Source organism: Dichomitus squalens (genome assembly GCF_000275845.1).
Source record: "Dichomitus squalens LYAD-421 SS1 unplaced genomic scaffold DICSQscaffold_77, whole genome shotgun sequence".
Lineage (NCBI taxonomy): Eukaryota > Fungi > Basidiomycota > Agaricomycetes > Polyporales > Polyporaceae > Dichomitus > Dichomitus squalens.
The window spans coordinates 89,522-106,931 of record NW_006766959.1 but is presented as its reverse complement, the minus strand read 5'-3'; the positions used below and the strand labels follow the sequence as shown (position 1 = coordinate 106,931).

Genomic DNA, 17,410 nt, shown 5'->3' with positions numbered 1-17,410 from the left:
GTTGGACATGACTCGACAACAAGGACACGGACCGTTCTACGAGCACGAGGTCCTGGTCTTCAGCATCTAAATCCAAGCCAGGGAGAGCTGCTTCGGCACCGACAGAATGTACTGAGCCATCTTGGCGGTAACATAAGATGGAGGGAATTTTCGAGTCTCCTGCAGCATTCTCTTGCCCCAGAAAGCTGTCCTCTCCCACATCAAGACCGCCCAGATATGCTCGGGAAGCAGACGTACCGCGTAACACCATGGATCTTGGGCACCTCGCCAGGGTCAAGCAGAGCGTATGCCATGCTTGAATACGTGGTGCCAACATCGATGCCGAGAACAAGTTTCCGTACAGGGCGACTGTAAGCTTGGGGTGAGGGCATGAGCTCTGAGTGTGAGGGGAAAATCGAGCGTGGAGGTCAGGATTGGAATTGCTGATATTTCGGAGGTCCCTGTTCATATCACGGCAGCCTGTGCTGCCAGGAAGTGGGTGATTAATCACAAGGGCGAGCCAGATGGTGCACGTTCGCCATTAATAGAGCAGGCGCTCACCGGAAGTCTCTCAGCCAATCATCGCTCTGCCATGTAACTTGCCCGTTGCGGTCTTCGCTACTCGCCGTCTCACAGCTTAGCTTTTGTTCTACAGCTAGACCAGTACCTCTGTCCCCTACTTACTTTTTCTGATACTGAGCCTATCCCTAACATCACCCGTGACACATCAAACGCCCCCAAGGATCACTGTGCTCGACACCCGTCTCTTCACCTTAGGCCTCTACATCCCCGACTTGGACCGCGACTCTGACATTCGATAGCTGTCATTTCCTCAGCAAGTACTACTCTGTGTTTGTCTCCTTTCTCGGTGCCGACTATTGCCTTGTTCCCACTGCTCTAAGCGCACGCCTCCGCTTCCTGAAGTAAACCTCCCCCCGTTCACATCCCGCATCCTCTGTCGCAATCGGAATATCACCCGCCGCACTCCCACTCGTTGTCCCTTTCCCTCGCTGCTTTGCGCGCAGACAATGCAGTGGCTGAGAAGGCTCCAGAAATAGACTCCCGGAAGCTGCGCCCCTCCCCTGCTATGTTTGGCGGTTTAGTCTGGGCAAGAGACCCGGTCGGTACACGAGCGCAAAGCGACTGGAATGAGTGATGATGATCGCATATGATAAGTATGTCCCTGTCACTGATGTGACCCCCCTGGACCACAAAATTTGAAGAGAATCCCCACGAACGAGGACGAGTGTGGTACATGTGCCACGCGATGAGCTCATACCAGACCGGGGTGCGCTTTGCTCTTGAATCTCCGAATCTGCGCACACGCTCGCTCAATGTATCGCATACCCTTTTCAGGATACAACGACAATCTCCCTGGGAGGTGAGCTGCTCGAGGCTCGCGGGGATGGACAAGTGCAGTATCGCTGTTGGGCGTCGGTGCACAATCGCTGTTGGGCATCAGTGCACAACTTCACTGCCCACCCGACGTCCACTCAGATAGTCGCGGAATCTGATGAGAACGGGTTAGTGACGACTCTCCATCGAGAATAAGAATACGGGCCCAGGGCATCCATACCAAGAGTGTTTGACTGGGTATATGCGATGCGCGCCTCCCGGCCTGTTTCTGTGCGATCACTTGCAGAAGCCTTCCGCCGCCCGCAAACCCAGGCACCCTCTGCTCTCCGCGAGCACGCTTCGTAGAGTCTGAGTCCTTTTACACAATAACGGCAGCCACACGTACCCACCGGACACACTCCCTCGCCACCCTCGCCTAGTGCAGAGCCGTAGCCGTTGGGCTCAGACTCGACAGCCTTGGCGGTGTCCTCCGCCGCTTTACTTCTCTACCCCATGTCGGGTCTGTGTAACGGTGGCGTCACAGATGACGCACCGTCACAGAGAAGTACGGCAGTACCCGGCTTAGTCACCCGAGGTAACGGTGCTTAGTGGCTGTAACGGGCTGGGAAAGTGGGACGGGTAGTCCAACGGTTGTGCGTGGTGCAATTCCCGCACGTTCCATTTTCAGCTAGTCGTTACATTGGTGCAATTCCCGCACGTTCCATTTTCAGCTAGTCGTTACAGTCTGTTCCACTTCAGCTGAACGCACGGCAGAGGACCATCTATGCGGCACCACATACGAGAACGCGCAGCACCAATGTCCATATCCTTCCACCAGTTCCGCTCCAGTCGCCGTACTGTTTCCTCTGACCTTCAAACCCAGCTTCGCCTTGTTGGCGACGTGGCGATTTATTTCAAGTTCCACACCCTAGGCATCTAGCGGAGGTTTTCTCGGGATATCAAGCATCCGTGTACTTACCCACAGAGGAGCGAACGTAATGTGTATTGCTTATGGTTGATGCTCGATGTGCCTCATAGTGCGGCGAACGAATCACTTTTCCTGCTCCCCCAACTAGGGTGCGGTACGACATCCGACCGAATTGATGCGGGATTCGGTGTCATGTCTGGACCGGCAAAAGATTTAAATTTATATACATGTGCACATCCAAACCCGAAGACCAAAACATCAACGTTCCACGTTCAACGTTCAACGCTGAATATGGATTGTCGACTACGCGCAATAACAAACTCATGTAGAGACGTTCTTCTCCGTCCGATCCCAAACTACTCAGGCCCAGAGTGCTGCTGCTGCTGCTGCCGTTACGCGCCGAGCGTGGCACCCCAGGACTGGAACCAGGAGAAGACTCCAGTGGTGAACGCTCCATATACTCTGCTCTGGACCGCGGCCGCAGCAGAACCTGCCCCACGAGTGAGACACTGGAGCAAGCGCAGAAGATCGTCACAACGTACCTGCCGCAACACCCGAGGCAGTGAATCCAAAGCAGCTCAAAGCACCAGCTGCGAGTGGGGCGAGTGGGGCGAGTGGGGCGAGTGGGGCGAGTGGGGCGAGTGGGGCGAGTGGGGCGAGTGGGGCGAGCGCGGCGAGTGGGGCGAGTGGGGCGAGTGGGGAGAAGATCAACATGATGAAACCAAGTAGCTTGAGGCAGTCATCAGTGCCTGCGTTCCGTGGGTGCAGTGTATAACGATACATACCTTTAGTTGTAGGAGGAAGGGCGAGAATACGACAAGCTGGAAGGGCAAGTGTGGGGGCGAGTCCGAGAGTAGAGGGATGATATATAGACAAGGCATCTGGAGAAGCGCGCGAGCCTGCCCGGCGTGGTGCTGCGGTAGGCTTCTGCTTCTCATCCACGTTGAGCACATTCTGATCGCCGCTCGCTCATTACTTAGCACTGTAGTTGTCTGCAGAACAGAGCCTTACGTGTAGACTGTGCCAAGTGGTCCTTGGGCACAGGGACGTTTCTCCCATAGGCCACAGGGCCCGCCGATTTGGTTCCACTTTCGGTCCTGGTGCCGCCCCCGGTGCTGAGTGAATCCATTCAGCTAGTGGATCAGCACATTCCGGACAAAGATTTCCGCGCGAAACCAGTCTCGGGTAAATCAACGTTGATCTGTTCGGCCATCCTCGTGCTTAAAAGAATTCAACGCCCCCGCGACTCTTTCAGTGCCGCGACACCAACAATCTGGATCCCGAGTGGCACCTCAATCGTCGTCCGACGTCAGTAGAAATAGCGAGGATGAGACCACGTAAGGAGCCAGCTCGTGCACCCTGAGAGAATTACAGCGAGTAGCAAAGTGGGTTTGGATGGCGACAGACCTTATGCAGGCGACTTGACAAGTACTGGTGAGAGACTCGACGGTAAGTTCGAGCCAGAACGTGGCATTGGCGCTTAGATTCAACGAGGCAGTGCCACGCAGCGCTGAGCACCACTCCGAGTCCTCTGACCTCCCGTCTTCCATCATCTACCTCAGGTCTCAGATCTCAGCAGCTGCCTGGTCTTCCTAACACCCTCTCCAAGGAATATCGTGACGATAACAATCAAGCGCTAGAGAATCGAGTATCTCCCTTCTGGGCCTACTTTGAATGTGAGCAATCATTCCGAGGTCATTGTGTCACAATCCCTGCGATTGGCAAGGCATCGGATCTTCTCCGGCTCTCTGGTTGGCGAGTACTATCCATCCGGATCTCCCAGAAACATTGGATCTTGCCATCTCTCTGCACTAACGATGCAATAACCTCGCTGGTCAATCGAGTGACCTGACAGCTGTTGTGAAAGCCGATCATGGCAGCCCAAATGGCGATTTCTAGTTGCCGATGTCCTCTGACTACTCGGCCAAGGGCTATGATACGGATGATATCTGGATAGCATGGACAACGCAACTCCTGCGAGATCCGATGATCCAACATTAGACCGTCATTTTCAAATCGTTCGAGTCTGATGCCTGGGTGTCTTGGGCGAGCATACAGATATATATTCTCACTATTCTTTTCTTACTATCCTTAGCTACTGCCAAGCGCTCTGTGTTTGCTGCAGTGAATCTCATTCATCTCGCTAAAGATTCCGCGGAATCTGCATACAGGTGAAGAAGCTCTCGGTATCCTGCTCTGCTGCCAATCTTGACTCATATCGCAGTGATCGTCTTGTATACATGGTCATGGCCGACTCTGCCATCAATCGCATCTTGGAGCGCACTGAGATCCTTGATTCCGTCTTCCAACAACTACGACCGTGGCCCGTGCACCGCCCTCAGCCGCGGTCGCTTGAAGTCATGGATTCGGACATGCCGATAACCCGTCTCGATATGTAGCGCACCCTTGCGCGATGTGCGCGCACGTGTAGAGCCTTTTCCCATCCCGCACTGAACATCTTGTGGGAGGTTATGAGCAGTTTGGTACCGTTGTTGAGCTTGCTTGTAGCCCCCAAGGGTGAACCAGCCGTAAGCTGTCAATTGATTGGATCACGCTCAACGCCTCATTGCCCTCTTTTCTGTCCAGGTGCTGATTGGGCTTCCGAATATCGGGAACGTGACACCACTCCTTGACCACTACTCACGACGCATCCGCGAACTCCGTCGCTTCTCAGGAAGTGACATCGCTATGTCGACATGGACGTTTGTACGCCAGCTCCTCGTGAGGAAGCCTCTGCTTCCAAATATCCAGCGCATCGAGACACTTAGCTTTCAGCCAGAGGATGTCGGTATAGCGTTAATACTCGTCAGCCCATCTCTTCGCGTCATGGAAATCAGTCCGTGGTTTCCCGTGCATAGCCAGCGGGGTACGACGCAGGACGAATTCCGCTATACGATCCTCAACTTCTTAGAGGATGCGAGTCGCCTCATGTTACCACCCTTATATTTGAAGAGTATTGCGACTTGCCCACGGCATCTGCTACAGAGTCGTTCGAAATCATGGCTCGTTTCCAGCATTTGCGACACCTCGAGCTGCAGGGCAAATCACCAGTCGGTCAGGCAGGGTTCCGGACTAGCCACGTTCCCTTGCCTGGTACACCTTACCTGCTCACCAGGCAAATTCTCCATCGACGGAAGCCAGTCGGCTTTCCGTCTTGGACCAAATGCATTCAGCGGGCTCCAGGAGCTCCGCCTCGTAAGTCTCGATGGTCTCGAAGACGCGGCCGGGATTATCTTGGCTTTCCACCCCAAGGTAGCATCGCGCTAGATCAGAGTCATGGCGTTGATTTCGGATGGAACTCCTCACATGATTTCTCCTACCATCACCTTGACGGCATCATCTCCCACTTCAGGAAGCACGACTCCCCTCTGCGAACCTTCCGCCTCGATGGGTCACCACACGACATGCCTGGGGGCTACGGTGACGGACATGCTGTTCGCTTCCTTGCTCCCATCCTCACGTTACAAGCCCTCGAAGAGGTCGAGCTTCTGTTGAGCCGGGAGGTACCACTCTCCGATGCGGACATCCGCGCCTTTGTTGATGCATGGCCGCATCTCCGGCGCTTTACTCTTGACTTGTGGGATGTGGAGGACTTGTCATGGTACGAGGAGGCTGAGCTACCCTTTACTCTCCCGACCATCCAATCGCTCGTCGATTTTGCAACGCGCACGCCCGCCCTTGTGTGGCTCAGAATTCCCTGCGTATCCATTGACCCGCATACACCTTTCCGCGATATTCCCCTCATGGATCATCCCTTGCTGCACTTGTCCCTCGGGAATCTCAAAGCGGGGAAGGGCCACGGACACATCAAGGCAGGCGCTCTTCTCGACCGCCTGTTCCCTGACCTGGACTTCTCAGACGCGAGCTTCATCCCCACCGAAGAGGCAGACTCTCGATGGCCGTATGCGGAATGGCGGAGGGTACAGCAAGTCTTGCTTGCTATCCAGAATGGGAGGAAGAGTCGGTTGTGAACGGACATGATCATAGCCTTGTGCTCGAGCTTCGAAACAGCGATGTTGATGAGATACGAGGCAAACTTGTACTGGTCCATACTCATCTGAAACACGATAGGTGCAGCCCATCATTCTGTAGTGATCAGGCCGTATGCCACAGATTATATGTACAGTATAAAGTAGCAGCAAACGTAAGCACTTGTGCTGTGAGCGAGATACATCTGCAGCGATAGCGAGGGAACGAGTCGATTCCTCGTCTGCCCCGTGACTGCGATGATATGACGTCGGTTCTATTAGTATACCCGCCTATCTCGAGGTCAAAGTCACACGAGGATAAGACTCCTGCACAGCGATAAGTCTAGGGGGAGCACTGTCAGCCTCCTACTACCACTTACCTCGAGGTGTACCTCAATTTGACAGAATGCCGGGTCTTCGCGCTACAGTGAATTGCGACATGGGAGAGGTGAGTAGGTTTGACGACATTTTCTATTGGTCATTTCTTCTGGTATCATAGTGGTTATCCAGAGAGGAGGGAGAGAACTATTAGAAAGATATCATCCTGGTGAGGATGATGATTCAGTCCAAGTCGTCCATGGGCGCCTTTCGCTCGTACGCTTGCGTCAGCCGCAGCGGATAGGCGCTTAGGGTCTTCCTTCCGATACACGAGGACCGTCTCTTTGCACTTCACGAGGTTGGGAATTTATGCAAAACTGACAGTAATGCCCGACAGGGATATGCCCTATACAAAATAGTATGTCCTCACGTGTAACTCATATGTTGCATAGGTGCTCACTCCGTTTCCAAAGGGCGACGATGAAGGATTGATGAGGACAATCCATTTGGCAAACGTTGCGTGTGGATTCCATGCCTCGTATGTCTTATCATATTCATTTCGTGCAGCAGCTCACACTTGCGGGGAAAAGGGATTTCTCAATCATGAACGAGACGGTGCTCCTGGCGAAGGCTAACACCGTCCTCGTTGGCGCGCATCCCTCCTTGCCCGACAGACAAGGCTGGGGTCGACGCGAGATGGCTATGGAGCCTGTGCGTTAGCTTCTCCCACTCTTTACTGCATGCCGATAGGAATTAATGGTCTCCATTCCTCGCAGGACGAACTCGCGTCTTGTTTCGTCTATCAGGTCGGCGCACTGACCGGCTTTCTCAAGCTTCATGGCATGAAGCTCAATCATGTGCGCCGAATACCGCGAGAAGCACCCGCTCATACTCACGGCCCTCCCAAATAGATCAAGCCGCATGGCGCCGTGTATGGGATGAGTGCTCGAGACCTCGCTCTGGCCCGCGCTGTCGTCGGAGTCGCGAAGCTGTACGACGTGCCGTTCATGGGTCTCGCGGGAACGTGCCACCAAACCGCCGCGCGGGAGTTGAGCGTGCCGTTCATCGCAGGTCCGTCGTTCCGCGCTCTATCCCCTCCCGTGGGCTTCGGTAGTGTCTGACCTTCTCATTCCCGACCGCCGCGCCTCGGATGTTGATAACAGAATGGTTCGCGGACTTGAGCTACAGTCCCGAGGGCAAGTTGATGATCACAAAGTGAGTTCTGGTCCCCTAGATCCTCCTTCCGCTTCCCATCCCTGCTAATGCGCGCTGTGGCCTTCTGTATAGGAAGCACGACCCTGTGCCTCTGAGTGTTGTCAAAGATAGGGTAAACACATTACTCGGAGAGAACAGGATCACGACCATCGGCGGATTTGTGCCGCTTCCCGAGGACGTCAAAGAGATATCGATCTGTTGTCACTCTGATACTCCTGTGAGTACCCGTTGACGATACTATCCACTAAAGCGGAATTCGCACTTACCCCACTGTTTCCAGGGTGCTGTAGAGATTGCCCAGGCGGTGAAGGCATTGGTAGACCAGAATAACGCCCAGTGGGGGGTCTAACCTCGATGTTTAGTTGATTATGCATGTCAACCACCACTGAGACACTATGCTGAAACAACGACGGCAAGGGCTCGAGCAACAGCGTATAAGACCACTTATTCGCCATTGCATCTTTGCAACGGCGCGACATTTCAGCGGGGCGGATCCTCCCGATTAGGCATAGTAGACGCCCGATTGTTCCCTCCTCCGGTCGTTGTCGTTCAGGTCATCACGACCACACAGTACCGTATAGAGCGAGGTCATTATGGCAATAGCGATGAGAAAATGATACGACTTGCCTTCAGTGGTCGTCAGCGTGCATGGCCCTATCCGTTGTGGATGTGCCAGTTCCACAATTGATTGCTACTGAGGTTGGGCAATCTGAGTTCGACTCGCGGATAGTACTAGTTGCCGTCGATGTCTGTCTCACCGGGACGGCTCAAGTAGATGTGTGAAGCAGCTTCGGCTGAGCTACTCTTAGTTGCTGTAGCCTCGTATGGAGACACACACATTGTCTTCGGCATTGCGCGCCGACATGCAATTGACGCCAGGCGAAGATATCGCAGAGGAACATGTGACTGTCATGATCAACACAGGCAAGTGGTCCTGTCTCCTATTTGGTGAGCGTGCCCCCAAATAATTCCGATCATCCGCGTTTCGATCACGAGGGACAATCGTAATGGTGAACAGTCAATCTTCAAAACAACTCGCCAACATGTGTCATCAGCATGTCAGCTCTAGGTATATACTTGCTTAACCGCCGGGAGTATGGCCAGACGATGCCCATTCGTTAGTAAATCCGAAGAACGACTCGCCAACCGCAATACCCACTAATTCTTACAAGTCAAACGTGTGTTCGCGGGGCTGACGACCTTTTCTTACACTAACCCTCGTACTCCTCCCCTCTGCACCGAGAACTATATGAGCGTATGTCATGTTAGGAAGTTTACTCACAGACTGTCTCGCGGGGAGACCTTTGCGAGTTCAATGAAGTCTTCGGCATTGTCCGCTATAGCGAGATCGCCGATCTGCAATCGCTCAAGTTACTGAGCGGCAGCCTCCCTCTTCCACATCCTCGACGACGACGGTCGGTCTTCCTTTCTCTGCTCCGGGCTTTCCCCCCCTGATGGAGAATCTGCAATGCCGCCTGCTTCGGACCATGAGACGTTCCTGCTTTGGTCCGGTGCCGCTAGTGGATCCCCGACTGACACGTGAGTGGAGGCGTTGCCTTACGGGGCTGATGCATTCCCGGCGGCAGGCAGCGAGGCTGGGAACGGACAAGGGCGCACGAAGGGGGAACTCTGACCTCGATTTAGACCAACGCAGCTCCTGTCCGCAGGAGAATCATGGTGCGCGCGGCTTCTCGTCTGACCACTCTGGATGACCCACTGACGCTCGCGCAGGGCATACTATACCAGCCCGGTCAAACAGTTTATCCATAGCACTCTATTTCTACCCCGCACTCGCGTCCAACTCTATGTCAGCCCCCAATACCTCGCCTCGACATGGCCCAACAGGAATCCCAACGCCCTACCCCCGCCGCTGCTCACTTCGCCGCCAGCGCCGAAGGTGCTTCCGTGCACACCACCCTCTATAGTGGCCGGAAGGCTCCCCACAAACTGCATATCCTCGTCGTCGGATGCGGCATGGGCGGGCTCGCCGCTGCGCACTGTCTCGGGAAGGCAGGACACAAGATAACGCTCTTCGAGTCCGCCCCCGCCATCGGTGAAGTCGGCGCCGGCATCCAGGTGACCCCGAACGTCTCACGGTTGCTTCAACGCTGGGGTGCGGGAGCAGCGCTCGAAGCTGTAGGCGTACGCCCAGATGCGATCGTGCTCAGACGGTACAACACGGGCGAGCGCGTGGGCTACACGAGTTGGACGAACATGGAGGAGAAGTACGGTGCGCCATACTACCACGTCCACCGCGCGGACCTGCACAAGCTCCTGTTCGACCTCGCCGCGCCCTTCATGACGCTTCGCCTCCAGTCTACCGTCGTGAGCGTTGACCCGGACGCGCCGTCGCTTACGCTCGCTTCTGGCGAAGTCGTTCATGGAGACCTGGTCCTTGGGGCGGACGGTATAAAGAGTACGATCCAGCAGGTAGTTCTCGGGCATACCAACCCTGCTGACCCGACGGGAGACGCTGTTTACCGCGCGATTGTGCCCTCACACCTTCTGCTGAACGACCCGGAGCTGAAGGAGCTCATCGAAGTTCCGGAGATGACGGGCTGGATGGGTCCCCAGCGACACATCATGGCATATAATATCGTACGTTGATGATTATCTTTCCCACGTCGGCAATAATAGTCGCTGAATTTCGGCTACAGAGAGGGAAGAAAGAGTACAACGTCGTCCTGATACATCCGGACGACGGATCTGTGGAGTCGTGGACCGCCGAGGGCAGCGCCGATAAGATGCGTGCCGAATTCGCAGATTATGAGCCCCGGTACGCTCGCCGCAGCATTATCATCTCGTTTATGACCTTAACTGACTTCAACTGGGTTGCTGGACGGTTGGCAGGATTCGCAAAATCCTTAGCTTCGTGCAGTCCACGCTCAAATGGCGACTAATGGATCGCAAGCCGTTGAAGACATGGATTCATCCGTCCTTCCGCGTCGTCCTACTCGGTGACGCCTGTCATCCGATGCTGGTACGTCCGATCAAATCTCACTCGCCTTAAATCCGCATTAACGAGCTACACTGCGCCCACCTGCCCGCTCTCATTCTCGTTCCACCTCTACTTACCCCTACTGCTCTGGCTCCTCTTTCCAGCCGTACCGCGCGCAAGGCGCCGCGATGGCGATCGAGGACGCCGCCGTGCTCGGCAACCTCCTCTCGCGCCTCGAGCACCCCTCTCAGCTCAGCGCCCTCCTCCAGGCGTACCAAGACCTGCGCCTCCCGCGCACAGCAGAGACGCAGAACCAGTCGCGCCTGAACCAGAAGATCTTCCACCTCCCCGACGGTCCGGAGCAGGAGCGTCGCGACGCGGACATGCGCAAGGCGACGGAGATCGAGCTGCGGCGCTTGCGCGAGGGCGCGGCGAAGCCCGCGGACGCGCTCGAGGGCAGCGCGAACCAGTGGGCGGACGAGAAGAAGAGCATGGCGCAGTTTGCGTACGACGCGGACGAGGCTGCGGAGGCGTGGTACCGGGAGGGCGGCGACGGGAAGCTGCAGGAGGCGTTGGCTGGTGCTGGCGGCTCCCGTGTGCAGCTGTCGCGTTTGTGAGTATTGATTGCTGTTCTATTCGCCTCAGTGCTTGCCCCCCTCATACTGCCTTCCACTCTTTCTTCACTCGATTTCCCGTACCGCGGCCGCGTTGCTACTCACGAGACTGGAATAGACTGTAGGAGTATATGGTATTAATTTATATCTTGGCCGTTCCTTACGACAAGGTATTCAGGGACGATGAATTGGAATATGGATGTTCAATGCAAATTAGGATCGCACGGTACTGCGGGTCGTCCGAATGATTCAACTCATGACTTGGGACCTCCTACAGGCCTTCTCACTGCAGGCTCAGCCATTTAACCCTGGCTGAACGGTTTTTCCCTATACGAATGGGGTAACATGGGCAGTGCGATATAGGACTGGACGTCTTACGTATACTGCATACAGGAGGAACAGTTGAGCACTGGCGGCCCGAGTGTACATGAGTAATGCGGGGTTCGCAACATCAGACACGGGGCAACCGTACGCACAATCTCCACCATGCGCGGCTCTAATGGTCATCGTGAGACTGTAGAAGCAGAGATAGTCCTGATGGATCAGGGGAATGATAGGCTGCAGGGTAGCCGGATTGGCACCCGGAGTGATCTATTCGCAATGACTGGCTTGGAAGGCCCGGCCAAGAGCAAGCCGGACCCACCATGTTCTTTATCCCGAGCAGGAGGGAGAAGAGAAGACGACATCGAACAACATCCTGAACTCAGAGTAAGGTTCGTAGGTCCAGACCGAGTGCCGGACCCACGAAGCGGCAACCACCGCAAAGCCGGACATACAGCGGCTGAACTAAAACGGGTTTGACGAGCTGGCGCAAGGGAGGTTTAAGTGAAGTGGTGAAGCTTTGGTTCGTATCAAACGATAATGCAAGGTTCTTATGCCTATTCGACGGTAATGGACGACGGAGAAGCAACCCGTCGGACATCGTGAGCACGTAGCCTGAACGGCTGAGCGCGGAGCTAATGTCGTGACGAACGCTAAGGAGCGGAGCGGGAGTCAACTTGAAATATGGTTCGATGATTTCTTTTCTCTGTCAGAGTGGAGATGGGGCTGTAACGGACGGGCGAAAGGGGGCGATCGAGCCTGACGATTGATCACTCAACGCGCCACTGCCACAATACACCTGTAAACAGTCGTCCGAAACAGTAGGACCAGTTAGCAAGCATGAACACAGTTCTCCGAGCACTGACGCACCTAGAGGGTCTCCGTCCTCGTGGAACGCCCCCGTCCACATCCCAAGCGCACCCATCGCCGATCCGACGCCGCCCAACTGCACGGCCTCGGATGCCCATTCGTCCTCATTCGACCCTGGCGCGCTGGACGTCTGTGGGATTTGCTTAAACGTTTAGCCACTGCCGTCACACGAAGCCCGCATAGAGTGAGAGTCGCTACGTACAATTGACCAACGCACTTCCCCATCGGGGAGCATGCTGACCGTGCCGTACGCTCGGCGGATATCGTTGTCACCAACGTCCACGCTCCCTACCCACCCCGCGCCGCCCATCTCGCCTTCAACATGGATCGTCGGCCGGTCGGGATAGAGGTGCGGAAGCGATGGCGCGGAGTAGCCGGTGATTCGAAGCGACATGGGGACAATGATCCAGGCTTCGTCGAGGTCTGCGTCGAGGAAGGCACCGTAGGACTGTATCTGGGGTAATCAGCATGCCGTCGGACGAAGAGGGTGGTAGCGCTGACATTATGATCTGCAGGCGCAGGATAATGAGCGGCTCAGGATGACATGACGAAGAGACGACAGCACGTACATAAGAGGTCGTCATAATCCAACCAGCACACGAGACGTCTACAAATCAGGCAGCGCCGTTAGGTGAGTCTCAGGAGAAGTATAGAAGCTACACCGACCTCCAGACCCCCTCCGCGCCAGCCCAGTCCCGTTCGTACCGCTTCCACTCTTCGTCGGGCTCCTTAGATTGAGTTGCTTCCGCCTGCAATGGATTCTCCTCACTCGTACCATCCGCTTCCACACTCGGCTGCTGCGGCTCGGGTATCCACGCGCCCTCCCTGAGGTTGTTCCAGTTCTCGAGCTTCGCGATATCCTCGGCATTCACGTGCTGGCGGAGCTTGCACTGAGCGACGATGCGCGCAGCGGCAAGCCACGTCCAGTCCGGACGCAACTCCTCCGGACTTGGCAGTGCGCTAATCGCAGGCGCCGCCGCCGGCTCGGGGGTGGCGGAGGACGTGCTCGCGTCGTCGGGAGGGACGTAGTCCGCATCATAGTCCGTATCTGTGTCTTCATCCAAGTCGGCTTCGACGTCGCTCATGACCGGCTCAGAAGGCCCACCACGCTGTCGCCGAACAGCGAGGTAAGGGCCCCAATGTCGCCTCCTCGAGAGATAGCCCATGTCGAACGCGTGCGGCCGGGCATGTTCGCGCGCCCGTGCTCTTTGTGCCTCCTCGCTCATGTCGATCATCTCTGCTGTCTTAAGACCCTTCCTGCGCACTGGGGACTTGCGTGGTTTGCGTTGACGGGAAGACGTGCTCGGCGTCGCGTCATCTATATCTGGGTCAACAAGAGGGATGGGGAGGAAGTCGAGATAGGCGGTAAGCTGGCACAGGGCCTGGCCTTCGGGCATGGTGTACCATTCAACTGCGAGAGTGTCGTAAGAGATGATCTGGGTGATGGAAAAAGGGAGGCCTCGCGAGAGGGTGTCCTTGAGCCAGGCAATGTTGAGGGAGGACGCTTGAGAGGGGACAGGAGGTGGGTAGACTGGTGTTCGGGCGTGTGCTCGCGTCAATCCTGGAACTGGAGGCTGCCCAGCAGTAGGTTCGGCCGAAATGGGTCGTATTTGGTGTGGAGCGGATGGACACGCCGTTCTCATAACGGTGAGAAGGGCGTTTAGTACGCGGGCATGCTTATCCGGGTTCCCGGTCTCCTCGAGGAATCCATCGATGGGATACATCATAGCGCTGGTGGAACGAAGAGCACGCTTCTTGGTAGAGACAGTGAGCGTACGAGCACTGCGCTGGATGACGCGTGCAGCCCAGATCCTCTCCGTGAAATCGCGTTGCCAATAAATCTCTAGGATGTCTTTCAGTATGCGGATGAGTCAAGAACGTGGTGTACCCCATATTACCTGATTTAAGGTGTGCAAGCAGCCTTGGGTCGTCAAAAGTTGTTAGAAACAATGCGCGCCACAAATGACGGTCTGCTGCATGGTACACGAGGGTTCGGAATTGCCGGCAAGTCTGCGCGACTGCCGCGACTGACAGTGGGTGGCCATCTGCACTGCAACGAATGAGAACATTCTCGAGTAGCTCAGCAGGTAACGAGAACAAGTGGCACCGTGCTGGCATTGTGCTCATCAGTCTATGCCGTTGAGAACAGACTCGGTGCTTGAGAGAACTTAGGCGCAGTACGTGCCGAGTCAAGAACTCCGGAACCGAGAAGGCGCTCGGAGACAACGTGCCAAAAGTTTCCGACACGGGGAATCGAACCCCGGGCTATCGCGTGAGAGGCGATAATGTTAGCCACTACACCATATCGGATACAAAACATATGATTAAGTGACATCCATAAGACAACACACCGACATGGGCTGACTCCATCTCACAGGCTCTCGCCATAATCAACCAGCCCCAAATGAACACTATTCAATCCACAACAGCCGATCACTGCAAGGTAAGTGGCTGCGACATCGTCGCCAGAAGATTTCTATCGATGGTATATCCGCAGAAGCCCGGTGAGCTGACCATCCCATGAGGAGCATGCGACGTACCAGAACAGCAAACAGTCTACTTCGTCAATCCGATACGCACACACAACGGCATTCGGGCTCTTGTCATGCCAGCCATGGCCCGCCGATCGTGAGCTGTACATTTTCAGATGACTAAAATTACGAGCGTTACGAAGAAACAAGGTTGTTCACTTCTTGCCTGGAACGAGTCGCGGTCCAGGTCCCCTGCCATGTGCCATGCCGTCGCAGCTTATATAGTAGCCAAGCACCATCTCAGCCCCCGATAGGTATCCATTCATTCACAGCTACCTGTCTGCTCTCGAAATCTCCTCCCATCACGACGACTGTCAGCCAGTACCCATATCGCAATGCCTGCAATCTCAGTTCCCGGAAAGATCCTCATCACAGGTGCTAATGGCTTCATCGGGCTATGGGTCATTCGCCTACTCCTCCAGCGAGGGTACTCCGTACGGGCCGCAGTGCGTTCGGCTGATAAGGGCGAAAATTTGCTGAAGACAATTACCGCCAAGATTCCTGAGCAGGCACAGAATGTCGAGTACATTGTTGTCCCAGACATCACCGCTGTACGTATGCTACCAGATAAAGTGGAGGAGGTAAACTAATCTGCCTTTCCCATTCAGGAGCACGCATTCGACGAAGCTGTAAGAGGGATTGTGGGAATCGTACACACCGCTTCGCCAATGGGTATGCCCGGACCAGATCCTCAAACGACCATCGGTCCTGCTGTCTCCGGTACGGAAGGATTGTTGAATAGTGCTATCACCCATGCGTGAGACTCATCCATCGTTCAGACCGCTCGCGACTGCGCTTACGATACCTTTCAGAGATGCTGTTAAGCGCGTTGTCATCACGTCTTCCATCAAGGCTGCCATAGGGACTGACAGTGGCAGGACTTACACAGAAGAGGATTGGGCCGACTACGCTGTGAAAGAGGTCGAGGAGAAGGGTCGCAACGTCAACTTCGAATACACTGCCAGTGGAGTGCTCGCCGAAAGAGGTATGTCGCGACCATGCGCGGGCCACCACACCACATCGTAAACTAGACAAATGTGCAGCCGCCTGGAAATTTTATGAGGAGAACAAGGAGCGTGTCTCGTGGGACATCTCTGTTACCAATCCGGGATGGGTCTTCGGCGCAAGCATGCATAAGCCTCGCAGCCGTTTTGGTGGTTGACATAGCTGTATTCTCCGTTTAGCCGACACTGGACGACCCGTCTTCTCCGGCTACTCTGGCGACGACGCCAAAATTATTCTATGAAGTTTTCACCGGCAACCCCATGTACACACCCCTCGCCGGACGACTTGGGCACAATTTCGTCGACGTGCGCAATGTCGCAGAGGCGCACCTGAAGGCATTGGAGATTGAGGAGGCGGGTGGCCAACGCTTCATCCTGGCATCTGGTAAGTGTATGTCGGTCCTGTCACCCTTATCGCTCTGTTAACACCTGCTACTATGCAGAATGGCATACTTGGCAAGACCGGTGTGAGTGGCATCTTCCGTCTCATTGAGCGTGATTCGCTCATGCCGAGCTGCCCACCTGCATCACCTTCGTCTGCGATAGTGAACACAGCCCGAGATCTGAACTACTTCCCAAACCTCGACAAAGGCGATCCAGCAAGGGCGAATAGCGTTTCCCCGCCTCGCATCTGCCACGGCGAGAAGGCGAAGCGGATGCTCGGGATCTCCTACAGAAAGATGCCGGAAACGCTCAGGGATGTCCTTGACGACTACCGCGCACGGGGCTGGCTGGCAAAGTACGAGTGAAGTTTGAGCGTACTTACTCTAGCCTCTCGCGGGGAAATCTATGCCATCCATCATTGCGATCTCTGAGAGTAGCGGCGACCAATGATGGCCTTGACGGTTGAAGCGTCTATTTTGTCCTATCGGTGGACTTAGTATCCGTTAGCTTTGCTCTCGCCGCCGCAGTCTTGAGTCTAGCGAGTGGGAATTCACACCGATAGAATCTCATGAGAATGGTCTGCTGGGAGAACCACTAGGGATACTCAATCCTTGAAGTCCAGTTCACTTTGCAAGCATCAGTCAACCTGGGAATCACTTAATGCCCCTTAAAATCGCCTTTAAGGGCATTAAGGCGCTTAAGATGGCTTTAAGGCCGTCTAAGACGTAAGCCCCAGTGAGAATCGACATGGTTTCGGTCGATATCAGTCGATTTGCCCCGTGCGCAGTCGGGAAAAACGGCCCTCTCCGAAATTTAGACTATTCCCGACTTTTTTCGGATTGAGCGGTATGAGGTCGCGCAACGCCTCCGATAGAGAACTACCCCTGTCGAATTAGGATGACTGCGGCCGTTAGCAACCGGGTTCGCTCGGGCATGTTGTGGGCTGATTCGTCTAGGGCTGGTTCTATCCGAAACACGCTATTGGTTGATACTCGTGCAATGGAT

The 17,410-nt window shown here is 55.2% G+C and overlaps 7 protein-coding genes and 1 non-coding gene across 8 annotated transcripts in view; 4 read left to right on the top strand and 4 right to left on the bottom strand.

Moving 5' to 3' along the window:
• Positions 1-462, bottom strand: part of DICSQDRAFT_93713 (uncharacterized protein) — a 3,161-nt gene extending 2,699 nt beyond the window's left edge. The window contains exon 1 of the mRNA XM_007370835.1: positions 238-462. Within this exon, the coding sequence (XP_007370897.1) occupies positions 238-371 (134 nt within the window). The 5' untranslated portion in view covers positions 372-462. The remainder of the gene's footprint in view (positions 1-237) is intronic.
• Positions 463-2,634: 2,172 nt separating this feature from the next.
• Positions 2,635-3,123, bottom strand: DICSQDRAFT_174964 (uncharacterized protein; the record flags this gene model as incomplete). Its single annotated transcript, XM_007370834.1, has 3 exons — positions 2,635-2,732; positions 2,785-2,971; positions 3,028-3,123. The coding sequence occupies 3 exons, from the start codon at positions 3,121-3,123 to the stop codon at positions 2,635-2,637; spliced, it is 381 nt and encodes a 126-aa protein (XP_007370896.1).
• A 1,055-nt stretch (positions 3,124-4,178) lies between these two features.
• DICSQDRAFT_141303 (uncharacterized protein) lies at positions 4,179-5,170 on the top strand. Its single transcript, XM_007370833.1, has 3 exons — positions 4,179-4,413; positions 4,467-4,770; positions 4,829-5,170. The coding sequence occupies exon 2, from the start codon at positions 4,483-4,485 to the stop codon at positions 4,639-4,641; it is 159 nt and encodes a 52-aa protein (XP_007370895.1). The 5' UTR covers positions 4,179-4,413; positions 4,467-4,482; the 3' UTR covers positions 4,642-4,770; positions 4,829-5,170.
• A 1,446-nt stretch (positions 5,171-6,616) lies between these two features.
• Positions 6,617-8,184, top strand: DICSQDRAFT_113160 (LamB/YcsF family protein; the record flags this gene model as incomplete). Its single annotated transcript, XM_007370832.1, has 9 exons — positions 6,617-6,658; positions 6,926-6,946; positions 7,002-7,066; positions 7,119-7,239; positions 7,305-7,385; positions 7,440-7,599; positions 7,692-7,743; positions 7,816-7,960; positions 8,024-8,184. The coding sequence occupies 9 exons, from the start codon at positions 6,617-6,619 to the stop codon at positions 8,090-8,092; spliced, it is 756 nt and encodes a 251-aa protein (XP_007370894.1). The 3' UTR covers positions 8,093-8,184.
• A 1,381-nt stretch (positions 8,185-9,565) lies between these two features.
• DICSQDRAFT_113156 (FAD/NAD(P)-binding domain-containing protein) lies at positions 9,566-11,494 on the top strand. Its single transcript, XM_007370831.1, has 4 exons — positions 9,566-10,341; positions 10,401-10,519; positions 10,594-10,723; positions 10,846-11,494. The coding sequence occupies exons 1-4, from the start codon at positions 9,577-9,579 to the stop codon at positions 11,296-11,298; spliced, it is 1,467 nt and encodes a 488-aa protein (XP_007370893.1). The 5' UTR covers positions 9,566-9,576; the 3' UTR covers positions 11,299-11,494.
• A 616-nt stretch (positions 11,495-12,110) lies between these two features.
• DICSQDRAFT_93706 (uncharacterized protein) lies at positions 12,111-14,608 on the bottom strand. Its single transcript, XM_007370830.1, has 7 exons — positions 14,385-14,608; positions 13,153-14,329; positions 13,056-13,093; positions 12,988-12,995; positions 12,689-12,934; positions 12,487-12,616; positions 12,111-12,415 (listed from the first exon to the last, which is right to left on the bottom strand). The coding sequence occupies exons 1-7, from the start codon at positions 14,602-14,604 to the stop codon at positions 12,387-12,389; spliced, it is 1,848 nt and encodes a 615-aa protein (XP_007370892.1). The 5' UTR covers positions 14,605-14,608; the 3' UTR covers positions 12,111-12,386.
• A 116-nt stretch (positions 14,609-14,724) lies between these two features.
• Positions 14,725-14,796, bottom strand: DICSQDRAFT_t197. Its single transcript has one exon. It is a non-coding gene; the product is annotated as a tRNA-Glu (tRNA).
• A 221-nt stretch (positions 14,797-15,017) lies between these two features.
• On the top strand, positions 15,018-17,197 carry DICSQDRAFT_163903 (D-lactaldehyde dehydrogenase). Its single transcript, XM_007370829.1, has 7 exons — positions 15,018-15,568; positions 15,626-15,774; positions 15,797-16,002; positions 16,061-16,131; positions 16,202-16,406; positions 16,465-16,488; positions 16,568-17,197. Exons 1-7 carry the CDS (start codon positions 15,353-15,355, stop codon positions 16,768-16,770), a joined length of 1,074 nt encoding a protein of 357 aa, XP_007370891.1. The 5' UTR covers positions 15,018-15,352; the 3' UTR covers positions 16,771-17,197.
• The last annotated feature ends 213 nt before the right edge of the window (positions 17,198-17,410 follow it).